A 23,459-nucleotide genomic window follows, 5' to 3' on the forward strand; every position below is an offset into this window, starting at 1 on the left:
GAGAACGTCACCCGATGCCTACCATTGAAGAAGTGCTGCATGACATGAACCAAAGCAAGGTATTCACTAAACTAGATGTCAAATGGGCGTATCACCAAATTGAATTACAACCTAGTTCTAGAAATATTACTACATTTGTGACGCATGAAGGATTATATCGATACAAGAGACTGATGTTTGGAGTTAGTTGTGCTCCGGAGATGTACCAACGAGTAATGCAACAAACGCTACAAGGTTGTACAGGAGTCAAGAATATTCTTGATGACATTATCGTGTACGGGTCGACTCAAGAGGAGCATGACCGAAGACTCGAGAAGGTACTTGAAAGAATTCGAGATAGTGGGTTCACGCTGAACAAAGAAAAGTGCGAATTCAACAAAGACAAACTTGTATTTATGGGACATGTGCTGTCGTCTAAAGGAATTGACCCGGAAGAGGCAAAAGTTGAAGCTGTTAAGGAAGCAAGAGCACCAGAAAACGCCGCTGAAGTAAGAAGTTTGTTAGGACTGGTGAATTATAATGCTAGATTTATACCTGATTTAGCCACGGTGTCGGAACCGCTTCGTATGTTAACTCGTAAAAGTGTTGATTTTCATTGGGGTAAAGCTCAACAGCAATCTTTTGAAAAGCTAAAATCGTTATTGTGCAATTGTGTAACTTTGGGTTATTATGACAAACATGCTAAAACTCAAGTAATTGCTGATGCTAGTCCTTATGGTTTAGCTGGAGTGCTGGTGCAAAACCAAAATGGAAAAAATTATGTTATTAGTTATGCTAGCCGTACTTTAACCGAAATTGAACGTAAATATTCGCAAACTGAAAAAGAAGCTTTAGCTATTGTGTGGGCATGCGAAAGATTTCACGTTTATTTGTATGGGAGCAGTTTTGATTTATTAACAGATCATAAACCGTTAAAATTCATTTTCACTCCCCGCTCCAAGCCGAATGCTAGAATGGAACGCTGGATTTTAAGATTAATGCCTTATCAGTATGAAGTGAAGTATATCCCAGGGAGGCAAAACATTGCCGATTGCTTATCTCGCTTATTTTCTTCAAAAGCGCTGTGCAAACACGTTGATGACACGCATGAGTATGTGAAATTTGTAGCAAAAGAAGCGACGCCTATTGCCATGAGCACACGTGACATCGAGCGTGCAACAAACGCTGATTTTGAGTTGCGCAATGTCATGGATTGCATTCTTTCGAACGACTGGTGTGAACTTGAATGTAAATCTTATCTAACAGTTCGAAGTGAATTAGCTGTCATTGGCCGTCTTCTATTACGCGGTACACGTATTGTGATTCCAAAAACATTGAGACAACATGTTCTTACGTTAGCTCACGAGGGCCATCCTGGTATCGTTGTCATGAAGAGATGTCTTCGTACTAAAGTATGGTGGCCTGGCATAGACAAAGATGCCGATCGTTTTTGTAAAAATTGTTTTGGGTGTCAACTTGTTTCAAAACCTGTATCCCCTGAACCCATGAAACGTACCGAATTGCCGGAAGGACCCTGGCAAGATCTTGCTATTGATTTAATGGGACCTCTGCCTTCTGGTGATTATGTTTTTGTTGTGATCGATTATTTTAGTCGTTACTTTGAAATTGATGTTATGAAAACAGTTACTAGTGAAAAAGTGATTGGAAGTTTAAAGAAAATGTTTGCAACGCATGGTTTACCTTGTTCAATAACTTCTGATAATGGTCCGCAATTTATTAGCAACGAATTTCATTCATTTTTGAGCGAATGTGGAATATTGCATCGTAGAGTGACTCCATTGTGGCCTCAAGCCAACGGAGAAGTTGAAATTCAAAATCGCTCATTGCTTAAACGCATTAAAATTGCACAAGCTGAAGGTAAAAACTGGAAAAATGAATTGTATTCGTATTTACTTATGTATCGCTCTACACCACACTCAACGACTGGAGTTAGTCCAGCCGAATTGTTGTTCAAACGAAAATTGCGTACTAAGTTACCATGCATTGATCGTTCTTATGACCAGTGGCGGCTCGTGCCATGGGGCTGCAGGGCTGCAGCCCCCCCTGAAAGAAAGAGAAAAAAGGGAAGATATGTTTTCCTCTGTGTTTGTCCGACCCGATTACTTTTTTCACTTATGGATTGCGGATTGAAAATTAAAATATTTAAAAATTTGTTTGGAAACATGGCTTTGGGACAACATTCTTTGCAGCCCCAGATTTTGGATTTCAAGTGCTCTGATTGGCTAAAAAATATCCTTGAAGCTCCACCTCTTTTGGTATTTTACAGAATACATAACAGCAATTTTTGAATCTGTTGGGGCTGCATGGAAAACAGCCCCCCCCCCCCTAACCGAATAATTCTACAGACTTTTTAAAGTTAAGTTTTGTTTCGCAGAGTAACGATGAGACATGACTGTAAATGTGATAGCTGTAGGATTAGGGTATTCAACAGGTTATAGGATGTACCGGTACTAGGGCAAGAAAACAACAGTGCTAGGACAAGAAACAATAGTGCTAGGACAAGAAACAATAACTTACACTGGATCTCGAACCTCAATCGTCTTAGGCTACTGTGTGACTGTGATGTGCAGTCTGACCATAAAAAGAGCTCAACACCTGCTCTCCTGGGCCACATCGAAACCTGCTTTTGCCTGAGGATGGGTTTCTTTTATGTCCGGTTTTCTTTATCCATCCTATTATTGTTATTACAAAGTGGCTATTTTTACACACTTGTTGCCATAGTTACAATCAGGTGTTGCCAGAGTTAGGATTAAAGTTAGGTAGGGTTAATTAAGGTAAGGGTTAGAGTTAGGAATAAGGTTAGGGTTTTGATCTTTGCCCAGTTTTGATCTTTGCATGTGACTCCATGCTGCTGAGGGTTGGTATAGTATTTTCTAGGGCAAGGAACGATAATTGTTTCCACTCAGTGATCCGTCAGGAGTGATAGATAGTTAAGTTAGGTGCTTCACTAGTGTCTGCCCTCTAGGTCTAGTACCGGTATGCTGTAGAAGTGCATCTACATGAATGATTTATCTTCTGAATTAAACGGTCTTTCTGTTGGCTGCTGCATTGGCAACTCCTGTCTTCAATCATTTAATGTATGCTGAAGGCTTGTGTTGTTTTGCATCAAGTGTCAAGGGACTCCAGAAACTCATCAATGTTTGTCAAATGTATGTAGTTTCTCATGACATTATATTTAATTGCAACAAAACTGTTGGTGTTTTATATAAAGCCTAGATGTTGAAATTTGGCTATAATCCGATCATATATAATACGGTATTTAAATAAAAATCGTATCTGCTTTGAGACCCTTGAAATATATTGGAGTAATACGGTAATTAACGCTTCTACCTGATGATAAAGACATGAAACGACAATTACGGTCATTGTATTGTTCTGAAAACATGTTAAAAGCAAGGTTTTCCAAGCGTTTGATTGCTGTTAAAAATGTGTTGTTTCGTTCCTATTGTATGCCTTTATATGCCTGTCAACTATGGTGTAACTATCTTCTATCCAGTAGTAATCGCTTACGTGTTGGATACAATAATTGTTACAGAATGTTGTTTAATCTGCAGAGACGATGCAGCATCACCTCTGCATTCGTTGATAACAATATCACCATTTTTCAAGCTTTCATTTGTAAAAAATTATATCAGTTTGTAACCCGCTGTAACTTGTCTTCCAACCAATGGATATATGAACTAATGCGAACAGACTGTTACACTCAATCTTTGTATTTGGTACATTACGACTCAGCTCTTCGGAGTTGAGTATCTGCTTTGTTTCTACTTTCATCTTGAGTCTGATGCAAATAAATAAAAAAAAAATATCATATATATATGGATACTCTTATTTTGACTCTGAATCTACCTTCATTTAAAAAAATTGACAATGATTTCATTTGTCTTAACAGGTTTATGCTATAATAATTTACACTTTAATTGGAACATTTTGCAATTTATATACAATGGATAATTCTGTAATGTCATTGAAAAAAATTAGGTTTTCCCAGTTGTCTCTGCAAGAAAAACTTAGCATCAAAGCACAAGGAAGACCCACTCCAAACCTTGACATTTCCCAATCATCCACCAGTAGAGGTAACCCTTATGCAAGGAAGTTTAACAGAAATGTGTATGATGATCATGACTGGCTGTGTGGCTGCAACAGTGAAAATGCTTTCTTTTGCTTTCCCTGTTTACTGTTTGGTGGAGATCAAGAACATTCCTGGACCAAAGTAGGTGTGAAAGACCTGAAACATCTCAGTAGAAAGACAGAGAAGCATAGTAGATCAACTTTCCACATGAACAATACTTTGAGTCTTTCAGTGCTTGGCAGAGTTAATATTGCTACACTTATAGATTCTGGATATCAACTCTCCATTACTAAACATAATGAAGAAGTAACGAAGAACAGAACAGTATTGTCAAAGATTATAGATTGTATAAAATTTTGTGGCAGATTTGAATTGCCATTAAGGGGACATGATGAAAGTCAAGGCTCAAAAAATCCTGGTGTGTTCATGGGGTTAATTGATTTTGCTTCCAATCTTGACTCACGCTTCCAAAATCATTTTAATTCTGCAAAGGTATTCAAAGGTACATCCAAAACTATTCAAAATGAGCTTTTGGAAACGATTCTTGAGCTTTGCAAAAGCAAAATTAAAGAAGAAATATCACAGTCTGAATTTGTAGCAATCATGTGTGATGAAACTACTGACATCTCAGAGAAGACACAGATGGTGATTGTACTACGGTATGAAAGTCATGGGAAGCCTGTTGAAAGATTTTTGGGTTTTTTTAATCCTGCTAACCAGACAGCAGAAGCTCTGTCTTCAATCCTATTTCAGGAACTTAAAGTTTTGCTTGGGAGCAATACATCCAAACTTGTAGCACAAACTTATGATGGTGCTGCTGCTATGAGTGGTGCAAGAAATGGTGTGCAATCAAGAATCAAGCAAGTATATAGCAATGCACACTTTGTCCATTGTTATGCACACCAGCTAAACTTGGTTATACAAAAAGCCACTTCGCAGAATACCAGTGTCAGAGTCTTTTTTAACAGTCTTTCGGGAATCCCAAGTTTTTTCTCCAAATCTCCTCAAAGAATGGCTGCTTTGGACCAAGTTGCTCAAAGGCGTATTCCTCGCCCATCAGCAACACGATGGAATTTTAAAAGCAGGACGGTGAATGCTGTATCGGAGGTAAAAGACGCACTTATAGAATGCTGCTCAACTTTGGAACAAAGCAACTCTTCGGTGACTGGCTTTGCTGCTGCTGGTATAAAACGAATGCTCATAGATCCAAAATTTGTGTTTTGGTTAGATTTCTTTTCGAAAATCATGCCTCATGTTGACATACTGTTTGCTCAGCTGCAGTCTGTGGAGCTTGAGTCATTCAAAGTGCAGTGCTCTCTGGATAATTTTCTGTCAGCAATACAAAGAATAAGGGAAGGCATTGCTGCAGACAATGAGTCACCTTCACCCACACGGAGAATGCCTGAATCCCAAATCATTGATGCTAAAGAAGTATGTGATGTTGTCTTAATGCAGTGTCAAGAAAGGTTCAAGTTCACCAATCATCTTGAAGCAAGCACTTTATTTAATTTGAAAAATGCTTCACAATATGCAAGACAGTTTCCAGAAAAAGCTTTAGAAAAATGTTGTGAAGCATACCCTATGTTAATCAAAGACAAGCTCAAACCGGAGCTGTCTGTTCTCTATTCTAGAAATGACATGCATTCAGTGAGTGGACTTGTGCAGCTGCTTTCGTTGCTAAACCTGGAAGGAATGCAATCAACTTTTTCTGAAGTAATAAAGCTAGCTAAAATTCTACTTACCACTCCAATGTCAACAGCAGAACCAGAACGTTGCTTTTCATCACTGAAAAGGATTAAAACCTTTTCCCGCAGCACCATGTGTACTGAAAGACTTTCTGCATTAGCCATGGTGTCAATAGAAAATCGCTTAATAACTGAAACCAAAGATTTCAACGAGAGGGTAATTGACCATTTTGCCATGGCAAAAAGTCGCCGAATGGAATTCATCTATAAATAAAGGTCCGCTGTCCTTTATATGTGATGCTCAGTAATGTGTAGCAAAGAGTAAATGTGGCACCTATGGCTTGAGCGAGATCAATGGTTATAATTACAATATGTGTGTGTGTATTTGTTTGTTTTTGTAATGTTAGGTTCAGTCGTGTTCTCATTGCTTTAAGAATTGGCGCTCCAATTGTTTCTGGAATGAGGAGGCGACTGATTCTTAACTAATTCATCTACTTGTTTTAAAGTGTCAGGTTTGGTGGCCGTGCTTAACTATATTTATCGATGCATATACCGCAATATTAGATCCTTTCATGCACGTCTTAAACCATTAAGGTTTTGCCACCTTTTCCTTTTGTTGGTTTTGTTACTGTATTTCTTTTTTACAATATCATTTCTTTTGCATTCTGTCAAAGAAAAATAATTTGAATTGAACTGAATTATACTTGCCATCCAGTGGGCATTTATACTTGTGATAGAATTGAGATTTTGTCTTTGTCCTTCTGTATTGTGATACATGCAGGGTTGCTAGCTGGCTTCAGCTGGCAAAAGATAATTTTTGTAGGAAAGAATAAAAAATGTTAACTTCCAAGCATTTTTAGTTCTGGAGCAGTGGGTGCATACATGCAGGGTGCTCCAAAAAAGATGTAGCTACGGTTATACTACATGTATACTGCAATATACTGTGTGTGTGCGAAGATTATGTACTTTGTAATGAGATCGTTTTTAACTGCAAAAAGTCGTTTGCTATGTATTTTCTAACTAATCACTTAAAGTTAAATTTAAATCCAATTTCACGGCTCAACGGAAGTCAAATCAAATCTGTAGATAGCGTCAGATACTTGGGTGTATTTCTTGACACGGCAATGTGTGATGACAAGGATATAAACCGACAAGTACGATCATTATACTGTTTTACCAATAAATTAAAATTTTACAAGAGCTCCAGTGAAGTTAAAAATGTTCTCTTCCGTTCATATTGTACCCCAATGTATGCATGTCACCATGGGAAAATTATCACCAACGTGAATTAATCGCTTGCGTGTTGCATTCAATAATGCATTTAGAATTATTCACCATTTGCCCAAACATTATAGTGTAGGCTACGTGAACATCAAGTCTTGTGTAACATTGTATGTCATATAACATTTGATGCATTACAACGGAAAAGGGCCTTTTTTTTGTTGGGTAATGTGAATCATCGTCAAACTCTATTGTTGATTCCCTGATAAGGTATGACTGCTATCGTAACTCAAACTACCTCCTTCATTATAATACCACTATGTAGGCTATGCCGTTACCTAGCCTTGATGGCTGCTATGGCACAGCAGTGATATCAACATTCATCGATTGATAAAGTTTAAATTTCTTTTTATAGTTGGGTGTTTGAACAGATTAAGTATGATATTTCATTTTGAATATTGATTTTTGTTTCGCATGTTTAATTTGTGTGATATGGATCGCATGATCTGAAATGGACGATTGATTAATAAATTTATTGCTTACTTCAGCGTCATTCCTGTGAATGTACTTCTGTTTGTCTTTTGTTTCTGTGTATTTTTTTTGTGTGGATCGTATGTGGACAATCGTGTCCGATGCCGGCGATCGACAATAAATATTTGCAGACAACAAACTGAGCGAACTATTGAGAAAACGACGAAGTGCATAGAACATAGTTTGATTTGTATTTAGCACTGATTTTGAATATAAAAATTTGAAATATTAGTATTTTTCAAGCTCTACAGCAGCATTTTTGACTGTTATTCCACTCCCAAATTTCTTTTGAAAATGCTCTCAAAATGCACCAAATTAAATGTAATTGTAAAAAATTTTCTGGGGGAGGCCCCCCAGACCCCCCGCCGTGGGTGTCGCCTTCGGCGACACGCCCGCAAGGTTCGCCTGATATCGCCCTCCAACAATTCTTGGATATGCTGCCTTGCAGCCCCCCCAATTCAGGAGGCCACCAGCCGCCACTGCTTATGACCATGATTCTAAATCTGTTCGTGACAGAGATTCAGAAATGAAGGAAAAGGGAAAGTTATATGCTGATCTTAGACGTGGTGCAGTTCAAGCTGATATTAAACCTGGTGACACTGTACTATTGAAACAACATGGACGTGATAAACTTTCTACTACCTTTCGTAAAGATCCGTTTATTGTCACAGAGAAACATGGTAATTGTGTGATTGTTGAAAATGATGACGCAAAGTATAAAAGAAACGTAACCCATGTTAAGAAATTTCATGATTCAAACAATGACCTAACCACTGATGTGTCTTCGAGACATAATGTCTCGACTGAGGCTTTCTCTGACTCAACTGATGTAATACCTGAACAAAATGTTTCGCCTGATAACCTTACTGACGCTGTTATTCTAACCAGGCCGCACCGCAACATCAAACCACCGCAACGGTTTAAAGACTTTGTTATGTAATTTACTGTGTTGTGTTTAGCCAGAACTGTTATGTTTAATTCTTGATCTGTTGACTACATTTCGAAATAGTGTTTGATTCTGAAAAGGAAAGAGATGTAGTGTCTGTGTATTTACATAATCTGTATTGGAAACCCGTAACGTGCTAGTATATAAATGACTCGTGTCTCGCTGTTTGGATTCTTTGTTCCGCCACGCAAATACAAGTGCTATGTTAAATCTGAACTATCAAGTTGTGTAAAGCAGGCTAGGCAGACACAACAGATACCTCATCAAAACTGATTTGTTTTAAGTATACAAGTACAGAAAAATGCACAGTGATCGCAAGATGAACTCTATTTTCGATAATAACAGTTGCTTGTTGGGTTTTGTTTTTGTGGACCAGGTTGGTTTTGTCAAACTCCCATAACTTTGATCAAATGTTTCGATTCGACATCATTGGGGGTAATTTATCCCGGTTTATTGATCATTGACATAATAGGCGAGCACCGAATTTGACGCTTTCACGTTGCAAATACGTTAAATTTACGTTCTTGGTTCTTAAACCTTAACCCGATCAGTTACATTTGATCCGAACGAAAGAGCCTTTCACTTTAGTGATTGTACTGATTGAACTTTTTCGTTTCCTGCCAAACGATATTGTTGCACAATAAACATTTTTTGCAAATTTTTAAGACACCGGTTTTCGTGTGATTTCAAACTGTAGATTTGACCTCTGTCTCTTCATTGACAGGTTGAAGGCATGTTTTGCCAATAGAGCGCTGCGCTAACTCATCGATCAAATGCCATCTTTCCTGACGTCTCCAGTAAAACAGCAAATTCAAACATTAAGCAAAACTGGTTGAAGGTCACTAAATTGTCATTTGAGACGTGTATTGTACTGAAACAAGTGAAAATAGTCCAAATTCACGTATCATTCCTGGCCTGGAATGCTCGTGACAGTCACAAGTATGGGTTAGGCACGAAATGAAATCGATGCAATTGCAAAAGCTTCTTTCATTTCAATATGGTGGAGGTAGTTTTTTTATGCTGGTGACGCAATCTTTATAAGTTTCTTCATAAGCAGAGTTTGACTTGACCAAAATACAACAAGTAGCCCGTTTTGATCCCCCAGCAGCACCTAGATCCTGAAGCAAAGAAAAACAAATTAATTACAAATGAGCATAGGCGCCTAACCCGTGGGGGCGTGGGGGCCTGGCCCCCACGCATATTTCTGCGTGGGAGCAACTTTTTATGCTGCATTGATACATAACACAATAGATGAACTAGCGATCGGCAGCAGAAAAACATTTTTAAATGCAAACCGCAACAGCTTCGCGATAAATAATCACTAGAACGAGTAGCGATGCTACAATCCCACCCCAGACAAAAAAAATTGTCATTTCTACATTAGACGTTAAATCAATGTAAAAATGACTGATTTTGCTGTTTAAGACATAGCAAAAATCTACTATTTTGCGTCGATTCAATGTCATCAGATGTTGAATGCACCCAAAAACAACATAATTTGCTACGGAGACGGAGCGTGCGTTTAGCTTTTCGAAAGTCGAAACCTCTGCACTGCAGTGAATTGCGGTGCCCAGTGAATCGCTCGCTGTGAAAATGAACTTGAAGTCTCGGCCCGAGGTGACCACTAACCAACGTAACAAGGGCTGGTACAAACCGCATTGCGCACACGCGGCATAATCAACACAACAACGGACTCGTGCAAATTGCATGGAGCACACACGACCGTTGCCATAGAAACCCGATCAAAGGCGGGGAATATGCGCGTCTTTTGTTTCATCTGCAACACGGGCGTATTACAGCCAATTGAAACTTGAAAACCGGTCAGCCATAAGTTGCAATATTGTAGTGAAAAGGGAGCAATGTCAAGTCGAAAACTTAATCAAAGGTCTCTCCGTAACTATTTTTCAAGGGCTGTTTACGGTGTCAGCAACTTTTAAATTTATTCAAGTTGACGTGCTGTTGAATTGATGTAAACATGAATGGTTTTGCTTTCAACAGGTATATTTTCAAGCATATGATCAAGTTAGTGTTTTCATTCCATTTACAGTATACCTTTTAGTAAACCTTTTCGTCTCTTGTTTCATGCTAATAAATCTAGTTCGTTGCTAAACTTTATGTTGTGCTTAGCTTAAAGAGTCGCAGTCCATCAACCGCTGGCCAACGCAGACGCATAGCATGTGTTTTGGTCGAGTTTTGTTTATTATAATTAACGGTAGGTCGAACGTAGCGATAACTCCGAGTGTGGCAATAAAAGCGATCCTAGTGTGACGACATAATTACGTCATCCATCTGCGTGACATTTCGCTGAATTTACGTTGCTGCTTATGAAACACGCTTTCGCCCCCACGGCCAAAAAAATAGTTAGGCGCCTATGCAAATGAGTTGTGACTAATAAACGAATACCCAAGGTAGATGGTTTTTACTAGTACCGGCATTGAGCATAATCTTCTAAGATTACGATTTCAATACGCGTTCGAATCGAAACAAACCTATTGCAAAGCACAAGCTTATGATGTGTATTAAAGAAGGAAAGATAAAGTATCTGCAAGAAAAGTTCAAAAGTCAAGCACAATGAGTTAAAATTAAATCATATTGAAAACATAGGGTTCTTTAAAGTAAATAATATCTCCACATTAGCAAACCCAGTGGAGTGGGCATGAAAGTTGAAACACTTAAATCAGCAACTGGTGCTGCATCAACCACTTTTTACATTGGTTCAACGTCTGCGGATGTTGATTAAAAGATTGATTTGCTGTCTGAGCATTTGCGCTATTCATATTTGAAAATACGTGGTTGCAGAAAGGCACAATAGGGTCAAATGCCTGCTTGGTCAGGACAACATTAATTATCCTGTCAGTCAACCTGCACCAAAATCACCTTTAGCCTGAATAGGAAGCTAAGATGTTGATAATTGCATTTATCTTCGGGTAGCTGCTGACTTTGGTGACCTTTTGGTCTTTCACTACCATTCTTGCTGCGCGAATTATTTTTGTTTATTTGCCAGCAGAAAAAATAAATATACTGATAGTTTAGAAACTACTAATGGTGATGATCAGTGAAAAGATGTTGATAATTGCATTTATCTTTTCACTGATCATCACCATTAGTAGTTTCTAAACTATCAGTTTATTTATTTTTTCTGCTGGCAAATAAACAAAAATAATTCGCGCAGCAAGAATGGTAGTGAAAGACCAAAAGGTCACCAAAGTCAGCAGCTACCCGAACATATAAGCTAAACACAAAAATTAAGGAACATAATACAGTGAAATAACAAAATCAAAGCAACATAAAGACTACGTGCAAGGAGATAAGCATATGATATTATGTTCTAGAAGTGAAATAGTGAATACTGTACAAATTTTTTAAGAAACATTTATATTCAAAAGTATTGCAAAATGTTTCTTTTAGTTCTTTTGATATTTGATTCCATAGTAACACCCCATTGAAACATAGCATCTTCTCACCAAAGTTTGATTGTATGGATGACAAATATAAATCATTATTTTTGCTTTGACGGGTGCTATATAGGTGAATTTCATTTACATAAGCAAAACAGCAAGCAAAGGCTCTTGGCAGCATTTAATGCACATATTTGTACATGAACTTTGCAGTCTCTAATTTAATAATTACTTCAATTCTGAGCACATTAAACTTATTATTACAAATAGTTGTGCTTGTTGATCTTGGCAAGAATAGACATGATCGAACAAACTTGTTCTGTAGGTAACACTTGAATTGGAGCCAGTAGTGTAGAATTTGCCCTTTCACAGTTTATAACCGAGCATTGAATTTTGAATTGAAACAAAGCATAATATGAAGTTTGTAGTATTGTTAATGAAGCAATGCATCTTGATTTAAATGATATACCACAGACCTTTGCATTTGCAAGCTGCTTTCTAAAATTAATATGACTATTTCATTGCAATCGTTCATCCAAAGCAGGGATTCATAGTATAGGGATCGCCAACTCGGCTGGATATCTGACAAGCGAAGTGTAAAAATGTTGCCAGATATTTAAAAAAAAAAATCTTATTGTGGCAATTTTAAAGTAGTAGTTGCCCAAACGTGCCCGTAAATAAACGGACAAGCTTTGGTCGAGCACTACTCTTTAAAAATGCCAAAAAAATCAGTTTTTCTAAAAATTTAAAAAATATTTTGCAACACTTTTACACTCCGCTTGTCAGATATCCAGCCGAGTTGATCATCCCTATACTATGAATCCCTGATCCAAAGTCACACTAAGATAGTTTATACTTTTCTTCCTTTCAATACTTTGGCCACTGATATACCTAAAAATTTCTGCTGCACTTTGTTTATTGCAGAGAATCATGTAAGAAGTTTTACCATATAATATGATGACAGCTTATTCATTCGAATTTCATCCACACACCAACTTTTTTCCATTTCTCTATTGACATTTTATTGGAGAGATGACAGGCATTTATCTGACATATGAAAGTTTGAATCATCAGCAAAGAGTGTAGTTGAGAAAGTGGATGCATCTGGAAGATCATTTACATATAGAAGAAAAGCAAAAGACTAAGGATTGAATCCTATGGGACACCACATTTAACAACATTGAAATTAGAATTTTCTCTGCTAATTTTTGTACTCTGCATTCTATTTGGTAAATAGGATACTAAGACTTTAAAAACTTGCTCCTGAAGCCATAATGATGAAGTTTTTTTAAAAGTATGTTATGATCATTGACCAACTGTATCGAAGACTTTACTTAGATCAACAAAAACCGAGCATGTATATTTATGATCGGGTCCACGTCTTTTAGGCGCAGACAGTTAGGCGCTGGTCAAATTGGTGCGCACATTGTGGCGTCTGGATATTTAAGTACGGAGCACTGTGGCGCCCGTTCGTTTAGGTGCTATTCCTAGTAAAGTCTGCAGATTGTATCAGCTTGGCAGGTAGGGCAATGCTTTTCACACAAAACGTTATATTGAACAGAAAAATGTGTTGTTTTGTTAATGCGCGTGTGGAGATGAGGTGCGAGACAACGCTCTACTAAGTCTTGATATTAGCACATCTCCACAGGACATTTGCTATGCATCCTGAACACAGGTTGCAGCCAGATGGAACCTTACGCTGTTATCTTTCGCAATTACTTCTACTCAGGATGGATTGGTCGTGTGGCGAGTTCGTTTGATGTTTAGTGTACCGGTAGTTATTATTTGACTCACTAAAAGGGTCATTCCATATCAAAACAGCCAATATGAAGATATCTTGTATATGGTACCTCTCAGATTTTGCTGAAAAGTTGTCATACTATGCCTTAGGCTACCAAACAAAAGAATCCTAAGTTTTAGATCAATATCTCAAACGGTTTTCACATGGCGGCCATTTGAATTTCGGGCGCTACCCTCGTTTTTGACTTGGGGGGGTAGCGAATAGCAATTTCAGCCATTTTCAGAGCCCCATAACTTTTATTGTAATTGTGGTAGAAGACTAAAAATTGCTGTGCTAGTTCATCATAAACTATACTACACAATTCAATAGTAACAAACAACATCTCTTGATGCATAAGTGTTAGGTGGGTCATCAAAATCCTGTTTTTTTGCCCCGTATAAGTGATTTTTTCAATTTTCAAATGCTTCTACCACCCAAACCAATCAAAATATTTCTCTAAAACCTAATTATTTGTAATATTTGGAAACTTTTCTTCTGCCAACTTGAATTTGGGAGTTGTGGTGCCATTAACAGAGATCTTATGGGGGTCTGAAAACCCTATCAGGCAGAAATGGCCCTTTTTACCCCTATGTTTAGAGCCCCAAATGACCGCGTGGGCATTTTATGGTCATGCTGAAATTTATACCAGACAAACACATACATTTATTCTTTTATTTCATGAAATAAAATGTTTGAGTATCAAACTCCTTCACTATAAATTTTATGTTTTTAAAATGTAACATTTTGGTCATTTTTGGCAAATAATCTCAAGTCCTTAATGTAGGTCAGAGAAAATTCAACAATGATTTATCATGAAAACAGTGAAAATAATTAGGTACTATGCTTAGTGATCATAAACATTGGAATGCTGACACTGTTGACCATTAATTTATGTTCAAAATGATGCTTTCACCTCTTCTCACCCATGAAAAAGTACCCACCTGCAATCAATAAGCTATAGGGTGTGCCACTTTGTAACTTTTTTTTCATAACCAAGGTCTCAACCCATTTTGGGGTTCCTTTTAGGACCAAAAACTATCCCAAAAATTTTTTGGGAAGCCAAGAATCTGGTCCAAACAAGTTATTCATGTTGGTTGACATTGTCATTTCTGCAGGTGTGACTAATTTTCCCAAGTTTTTCAACGATGATTCAGAAGCCGGTTTATATTTTAGCAATGCTTTACGACATTTTTCTTTTTCTTGCACAGACGATAATGCAGAAAACAATACCAAAAATACAAATGGTTCACTAAGATACCACAGATGTTGCATAAAACGGTTTATCATTGCTGCAATGAACTTTGAAAAAGATTCTGAAAGATTATTCTTTTTCTTAAATTGAAGAAGAGTTTTAAGCAGATGGAGATCGTTATATGGAGCATCAAATGGATCAGGTGCTGTTATCCATGCAGGAACATAAAATAATATCAAAAACAAGGAAAGAGATCTATGTTCGTTTGCTTCTTCCTCGGTAATTGTATTGAGTTGAACAAACTGAAGAGAATACAGAGCAAGCTTTAACTCACACAGTAATTTGGCCATCCATCGTGCATGGCTCACTGCACCAATGCTTTTGATCACAGGGGTTATCATGTCATAGGGATATGATGTATTCTCTTCAGTTTGTTCAACTCAATATAATTACCGAGGAAGAAGCAAACGAACATAGATCTCTTCTCTTTCTTTCTGATCTATTTTTGGGATAGTTTTTGGTCCTAAAAGGAACCCCAAAATGGGTTGAGACCTTGGTTATGAAAAAAAAGTTACAAAGTGGCACACCCTATTAAGCTATGATGTGGAGATAAAATTGTAGGAAAATGATTAAGTCGTGTTCAAAAATTAAATTGTTTTCAGTTTGCACTATAATTTTGCATTATGTAAAATGCATAGCTCAAATCAGCTCAGTTGAGTTTGAATATCATCTGTTGTCTAAGAAACTGTGGAAGTGGTGTCAGAACATTTTCCTAATCTTTTTGATTAAGTTTGTATTTTCGAGCACTGTGTCTGTAGGTTTCTGGTACACATACACAACAAATTATATGTTGGAATGGCACCAAACAAGGCATTTGTCTTTGGTCTGGCAGCCACATCAAAATGTTGTTTACACCAAAATGTTGTTGTTCATGAATTTTACGAAAACATCCACCATGTTTATCTGAACGTTCAATAATATTTCCAATTAACTAATCATCATCATAGATACAGGCAATGTATATTCCTGGTTGGAACAGACTTGAGATTTTTGATTGATCTGAAAGCAAGCGTTCTTCATCCAAATGTTTTGCATCACAGATTTGTTCTGCACTGATGTCAGTGAATATTGAATCTGGTGACAAACATGACTTTGGTATTTCTGCTAAATGGCACTTTTTTGCCACTTCGCATGGGAAAAGCCCATGTGACGGAATTGGAGGCACTGTCAAGCGTTTTACAGCACGTGCAAGTCTTCCGGCCCCCAATGCAAACCATATTTTGACACCATTACAGATGTTTGAATGGGCAACAACAAACATCAAAAACATTCAGTTCTTCTTCATTAGTGCAGACGGTGTTAAAAAAAATAAAGAAGAGTATCGTCTTCGTGTGAGCCTTTGGGGCCGAGGGTCTATCCTTTTACCACCCCAGATTCACAATGTTTCCGGACTACACTGGAAGGCTACTAGAGTGCAGCCAGTCTTTGGTTTCATCATCCATGACACGCAGACCTTCCACTCTGTTAGGTGGCTTGAAGATGGAGCAGTCATTGATGATGTGGTCTGCACTCTGTGGTCTGTTCCTCGGCACCACATTCACAGGAGAAGGAAAAGGCCATTCCCAGTTGGTGCATGGTTGAGAAGAGTATGAATTGGAGAGACGTTATGCCTCGACAAAAACTATTAGGGGAACACGTTCACACCATTGCTTTATTCCAATTTCCATCAATATAGTACGAATGAAAAGAATGTCCATTGGGGGCCTGAAGACTTGCATGTGCTGTAAAACGCTTGACAGTGCCTCCAATTCCGTCACATGGGCTTTTCCCATGCGAAGTGACAAAGAAGTGCCATTCAGCAGAAATACCAAAGTCATGTTTGTGATAGTACAGGTTGGTGAAGTTCTTATAATTTTTATATTGTGAAGCTGCACCATCGCTAAAATAGATCACTTTGTGCAGATTCGGGATAAACTGTTTTAGATGAGGTAACAAGAGTGAGTCACAAAGATGGATCATGCATTCCCTTTTATTTTGTGCTGTAGCCTATAACATTGGATCAAGTATGACAAACCAAAAATCATAAATATCTTAAAAACAAAATCAGGTGAATAGAAAATTTTGCCAAATTGGAAATCCACCTAAAAAAATACTCCTAAATGGACCCATCTACAGGACCCTAAGCATTGTTCACTGCTTGGTGAGAGTGGTGTACCAACAACCGCACAATTGGAATACTGATTTGAGCTAAGCATTTTACATAATGCAGAATTATAGTGCAAACTGAAAACAATTTATTTTTTGAAAACGGATAGATCATTTTCCTACAATTTTATCTCTACATAATAGCTTATTGATTGCAGGTGGGTACTTTTTCATGGGTGAGAAGAGGTGAAAGCATCATTTTGAACATAAATTAATGGTCAACAGTGTCAGCATTCCAATGTTTATGATCACTAAGCATAGAACCTACTTATTTTCACTGTTTTCATGATAAATCATTGTTGAATTTTCTCTGACCTATATTAAGGACTTGAGATTATTTGCCAAAAATGACCAAAATGTTACATTTTAAAAACATAAAATTTGTAGTGAAGGAGTTTGATACTCAAACATTTTATTTCATGAAATGAAAGAATAAATGTATGTGTTTGTCTGGTATAAATTTCAGCATGACCATAAAATGCCCACGCGGTCATTTGGGGCTCTAAACATAGGGGTAAAAAAGGGCCATTTCTGCCTGATAGGGTTTTCAGACCCCCATAAGATCTCTGTTAATGGCACCACAACTCCCAAATTCAAGTTGGCAGAAGAAACGTTTCCAAATATTACAAATAATTAGGTTTTAGAGAAATATTTTGATTGGTTTGGGTGGTAGAAGCATTTGAAAATTGAAAAAATCACTTATACGGGGCAAAAAAACAGGATTATGATGACCCACCTAACACTTATGCATCAAGAGATGTTGTTTGTTACTATTGAATTGTGTAGTATAGTTTATGATGAACTAGCACAGCAATTTTTAGTCTTCTACCACAATTACAATAAAAGTTATGGGGCTCTGAAAATGGCTGAAATTGCTATTTGCTACCCCTCCAAGTCAAAAACGAGGGTAGCGCCCGAAATTCAAATGGCCGCCATGTGAAAACCGTTTGAGATATTGATCTAAAACTTAGGATTCTTTCGTTTGGTAGCCTAAGGTATGGTATGACAACTTTTCAGCAAAATCTGAGAGGTGCCATATACATGGGTGGCTGAGTTGATATGGAATGACCCAAAAGTAAACTCAGTCACGTTTGGAAACTTGAATAATTTATTAATAAAGCTTTCACGGACGCAAACCTGGACTAACAACAAATAAATGCCGAACACGCGCATTAAAATACAATAGCCTTTATTTTTCTGTTCAATATAACATTTTGTGTGAAAAGCATTGCCGGTTTAAGCAGCTTCACGCACGAAAGCCATGACATATTTTTCTGTTCAATATAACATTTTGTGTGAAAAGCATTGCCCTACCTGCAAGCTGATACAATCTGCAGACTTTACTAGGAATAGCACCTAAATGAACGGGCGCCACAGTGCTCCGTACCTAAATATCCAGACGCCACAGTGTGCGCACCTATTTGACCGGCGCCTAACTGTCTGCGCCTAAAAGACTTGCTCCCTTATGATCATTCATGCTAGAAAACAAATCATCACAAATTTTTATCAATGCTAAACTTGTTGAATAATTTGCACAAAAACCATATTGAGCTGGGATTAAAACATTATATTTGTCAATACAATTAATCATTTGTTTATATAAAAAGCCATTTGGATGAATTTGGAAGGTATTTCAAAAATACCTAAAGCTTTATTTGCTTTGAGCCTCATTATAGCATCAGACATTTATATCAGAATTAAGCCAAAAGAAGAACGTTTGCTGTTTAACATGGTGATTCAAACTTTGCGTATGAATTTGGAATTTTAGCTGCCATTTTACCAATATTTGAGAAGTAATTATCTAATAAATTAATGAATTCAACAGAATCTGTTTCATATCTTTTATATATAGTTGCAATTGAAGGAAGTTTTTTACAATTCGAGTATCTTTTCCCCTCCATCATCTCATAAATGATCTTCCATGTTATCTTGGAGTCACTTTTTGTTTCTTCAAACTTTTATAATGTTGATTTTTTAATAATTGCTGCAAATTATTCAGCGTATTGCAATACGTTTTGTATTTCCTCTTTGCTGATTATCATCAAACAAATGAATAATAAAGTGAGAAGATATGTCAAAAATGGTTTGTTTGAAATATGAATTGAAGCTGCTTTTTCCCTCATCATTCAGGTGCTGAAGTCATAATGGGCTCAAGTCATTCAAACATGGTGGTATATGGATAACATTGTTTGGGAGAAATCATCCGAACTACAGAATAAAATATTTGAAATGTACATATATTTTTAAAATATTTTATCTTGGCAATGTAAATTGATTAAGTTTTAAAAGTTTCCAAGAACAAAGAGCATATACCGGTTAGACCGCTTCAAAAACAGCCCAAAAATTTTTTTTTTGGAAACTTTCAAGTCTTACCCCCCCAAAAGTTTCTATTTACTATAAAAACACCTTGTGTAAAATATTTTTTTTAAATATTAATGTTTAGGGGTTCCCCTGCCCCCCCGAAATTTAGATGTTTTTACGAAAAATATCCAATTTCAGGTAGCTGTATTTCATAAACTTTTCATGCAAACATGTAAGTGTTGGGGTTTATTTTCATCAGCATGGTAAGCACTATAAGTAGAGAAAGTCAAACAAGGAAAAATTTGTATTAAAAATATTTTCGATTAATAAATTTTTTTCGTTTGTCATAATATGGGAAAGGTTGAGTTTAAAAAATTGAATTTCACAAATTTACCTATGTGAAATTAGTAACTTAACAGGATTCAGCTCCCTCAACAGTATACACACAAGGTCGTAATGGGTCCCCCACCCCAAAAGTGGGTATCATCTGTTTAGAACCGGGGTTTCATGGTGACCAACCACTCATTGTTGCCCAGAAGGTGTTTTTAACTGGCTGGGGAAAGTCCTTGTGGTGACAAGAAACAACTTGCAAAAGATACTGTAGCTGATCTTCATCCTTTGTCAAGTGCCCAGAAAAGCTTTGCACAAGGGCAACGCCTCTTTCTGCATGGTCATTTATTACAACAAGTGACTTGCAGAAAGCTCTGGCAGTCTGGTAATCTTCATTTCCTTCCCACTGTGTTGCTGGCAGCTGAAGAAAAGAATCTGGAATCTTCAGTTTTTGGAACAGTGATCGTGTATTAGAAGTAGCAAAGGTTTGCAATGTTTTGCTGTTGATGCTGTCTAATGCCCCAGTAACTCTTTTTGCTGGGACCTCTTTGTTATCATTATCGAACATTGCTTTTACCTTCTGGTCCTTGATGTTTGGTACGACATCATTGTCAAAAAGGGAAAGACCAATCAACTCTTCTGAGAGATACCATAAATGGCGAGCCCTTCAAACTTTTCAGAAGGCATAGATCATAATATGGTGCTTTCACTGCAAGTGGAGCAGTAACCCACGCTTTAACATAAATACAAGAAAATAAAATGCAGAGATCACGCAGTCCTTTCTCTTCACTGGACGTCAAAGGAAACCGGCTCCGGAACATCCATACCTTGAATGTATAAATGACTTTAGCCATCCACCGTGCATGATGGTTAGCACCAGGGCTCGAAACCGGGTTTCTCGAGATGATAGAGCTCTAAGAAATAGCAATGCTAACTCCATAACTCCCGATAATCATTACGGGGTTGCGATTTCATGGTCAATGCTTTCTTGAGGAACTCTATTAGTTCTTCCCTAACGTCCTTTACACTATTATCTGCAACATCATCCGTAGAAGTATTTTCCCACTTTTCTTGATCTATGAAATTCCACTTCACTTTAAAACGTTTGAAGAGCTGGATCTCGGGTGCAGAAGATGATGTCATCACTTCTTTAAATGCTGCACCAGCAATAAGTTCCAGTATGAGATGTCGACACGCAAAGTATATATAACAAATCTTTACCAAGCATTTGTTCGATATTTACACAAGCACCATTTATGCGGTCAGTGTTGGAGCTTGTAGTCAACGCAAATCGATCAGACACATTTGCCCGGTCAAGGCTTGCTGACATATTCGGTGATATTCTCTCTTTCCTTCGTTCTTCTTTCTTCCTTCTTTTATAGGGTACCCGAGAAGATGGACCAGCTTCATCTTCATCATCGGAGGCTGATTCTTCAGCAGTTGAACTGCTGTCCTTCAGAACTGCTGTCCTTCAGAATAGCACAATTAACTGCACCATATGGACTATTCGACTTTTATAGAGTTATTCAATATGTTTTTTTTACAGTGGCCACAAAATATAGACTAATAATTAAGAAATTATCAAAAATAACCATATCTTAAAAAATTGTGATAAAATTTATAAAATCGGATAATGAAAAAGTAGATATTTTGAACTGCTACTCTGTTCCAACCAACAGTTCTCACCATGCTGATGAAAATGAACCCCAACACTTATATGTTTGCATGAAAAGTTTTTGAGATACAACCATCTGAAATTTGACATTTTTCGTTAAAACGTCAAAATTTTGGGGGGCAGGGGAACCCCTAAACAATAATATTTTTAAAAATTATTTCACACAAGGTGTTTTTGTAGTAAATGGAAACTTTTGGGGGGATAAGACTTAAAAATTTCAAAAGTCGGTTTTTTTGAAGCGGTCTAATACCGGTACGGTAGTCAACACTGCATATAAACATTTGTAAATGCAAAATGTATACATAATTTCAAAGTTTTACCTGTTTAGAAGGAACATAACAGTATGGGATATCACTGTCTTCACACATAATTGGAATGTGACACATTACTTCTATGGGTCGGGTATCACCAGCAAAAACAACAAAGCCCTTTTCACCCTTTTTCAAAAACTTTTGTACCTATGATGTATTAAGTTATGACAACATATAAAAAATTGCTCATTAAAATATAATTTCAAATATATCCATAACACTAAGAAGAATAGATGCATACCATATCACAACCAAATTTTTGTTTATACTGTAGCAGTTAAACATCGCTTTTTCTTGCAAAAACCTGACATGCAACATATGATAGCCTATCTAACAATGTTAAAAAGTTTTACAAGTAAATAGTTGAATGAATAACTTTTAAACACAAAAATGTATTTAAATTATTTAAGTACAAGTAATAATAATAACATCAAAAATTAGTTATTACAAAATTACATTGTTCTGATAAAACAACAAAAACTTTTTACTGGCACCTCTTTTACGCCTTTACGCAAGTTTTTCTGTTTGGATGCTTTTTTGATGCATTTGTATACTCTCTTGGTCAACTTCTTTGAAGCAAGTGGCTTTGAAATAGGATTTAAATATTGAAGGAGTTCATCATAACTTTTTGATTCAACAATTTGCGTTGATTCATCCAGAGTTGTGTCTGTTTTTGTTTTTCCCATATTATTGTACTCTTAATTCACACTTCACTTTCAAGGCAAAATGAAGAAAAAATACTTGTACTTGGCTAAACTGCTTGGACAACTACAAAAAACCTGTATTAAAAATACTTTTGTATCATAACACATCATGCTGCAATGAGGGCTGCAAACAATCAACTTTTGTTCAAGTTTGTTTGTTTGTTTTTCATATCTTTACCCTGCATTGCGGGAAAGCGGACTTGAGCGCTATGCATCGGTGTACGCCTTCCGACGTACACCTGACCCACGCTGCAGCCGACTGCAATGTCTGTTTCCAGTTGTCTACTCTACTTATGACTTAAATTTGGTACTACCCATTACTCGAAATCGATCACTGGGTAGAGGCAATTATCGTAAAGTTTCTTGCCCAGAGAAACAACAGCAAGTGCGGGTGGCTGGAGTCGAACATGCAGGCTCTCGACTGCGATCCCAACGCGCTAACCACTCGGCCACAGCTGCCAAGTTCACAAAATATTTGTTAGACTGCATCAATGCTACCATCATACTCAGCAAATATTAAGTTTAAATAACTTAAAATTAGCTTGTATTTGTCGTATCCAAGCTTAAGCCCGGTAGTTGAAGTTAAGAAACTTGAAGGTGAAGAAGCAAGCCAAATCTAATTAATTCGGCTTGTTGAGCTATGAAAACAACGGCGGTTTCAACATTAATTTATCGTCTTTAGCCGTTGTTTGCTTAAACTTAATCAGACAACTGATTATGAAATACCTTCACAACATCAGCGAAGCATAAAACATCATTTGTCAGCCCGAGGATAAAGATTTAATTAAAACCAACCCACAGTTCGTGAAAATCACCAACACCGTACCAATTTACAAACACAATAAGAAATTGCAAAAGCGGAAAACCATGCCTGATTCGGTTCCACTTCAGTGATTATACCGGATAAATTGTCTCTTCCAAGCAATTTCCGATTTCGAAGTAGTTCGCTGGTGCTCAACCTAAGTATAATAGTCCAATGCTCCAGGGGCGGATCCAGAGGGGGGCGATTGGGGCGATCGCCCCCCCTAAAAGCTAAGAAAGTAGCTTTATTCTTTATTTATATGCATACGATTTGGAAAACAAAATATCGAAAGCAATGCTGCATAAG

The 23,459-nt window shown here is 37.2% G+C and overlaps 1 protein-coding gene across 1 annotated transcript; it reads right to left on the reverse strand.

Annotated features, from left to right (window-relative positions):
* Positions 1-8,786: 8,786 nt before the first annotated feature.
* LOC145782069 (H/ACA ribonucleoprotein complex subunit 2-like protein) lies at positions 8,787-22,421 on the reverse strand. Its single transcript, XM_082593803.1, has 3 exons — positions 22,142-22,421; positions 21,657-21,794; positions 8,787-9,573 (listed from the first exon to the last, which is right to left on the reverse strand). The coding sequence occupies exons 1-3, from the start codon at positions 22,331-22,333 to the stop codon at positions 9,448-9,450; spliced, it is 456 nt and encodes a 151-aa protein (XP_082449929.1). The 5' UTR covers positions 22,334-22,421; the 3' UTR covers positions 8,787-9,447.
* Positions 22,422-23,459: the final 1,038 nt, after the last annotated feature.

The sequence above is a fragment of the Aplidium turbinatum genome, chromosome 13 (genome assembly GCF_918807975.1).
Source record: "Aplidium turbinatum chromosome 13, kaAplTurb1.1, whole genome shotgun sequence".
Lineage (NCBI taxonomy): Eukaryota > Metazoa > Chordata > Ascidiacea > Aplousobranchia > Polyclinidae > Aplidium > Aplidium turbinatum.

Excerpts from the sequence above, each read along its gene's own strand:
- LOC145782069 (XM_082593803.1), bottom strand. The coding sequence starts at position 22,333 with ATGGGAAAAACAAAAACAGACACAACTCTGGATGAATCAACGCAAATT. Across the intron at positions 21,795-22,141 it reads TGCGTAAAGGCGTAAAAGAG|GTACAAAAGTTTTTGAAAAA; the intron begins GTGCCAGTAAAA and ends AATACATCATAG. Across the intron at positions 9,574-21,656 it reads GTTATGTTCCTTCTAAACAG|GATCTAGGTGCTGCTGGGGG; the intron begins GTAAAACTTTGA and ends TCTTTGCTTCAG.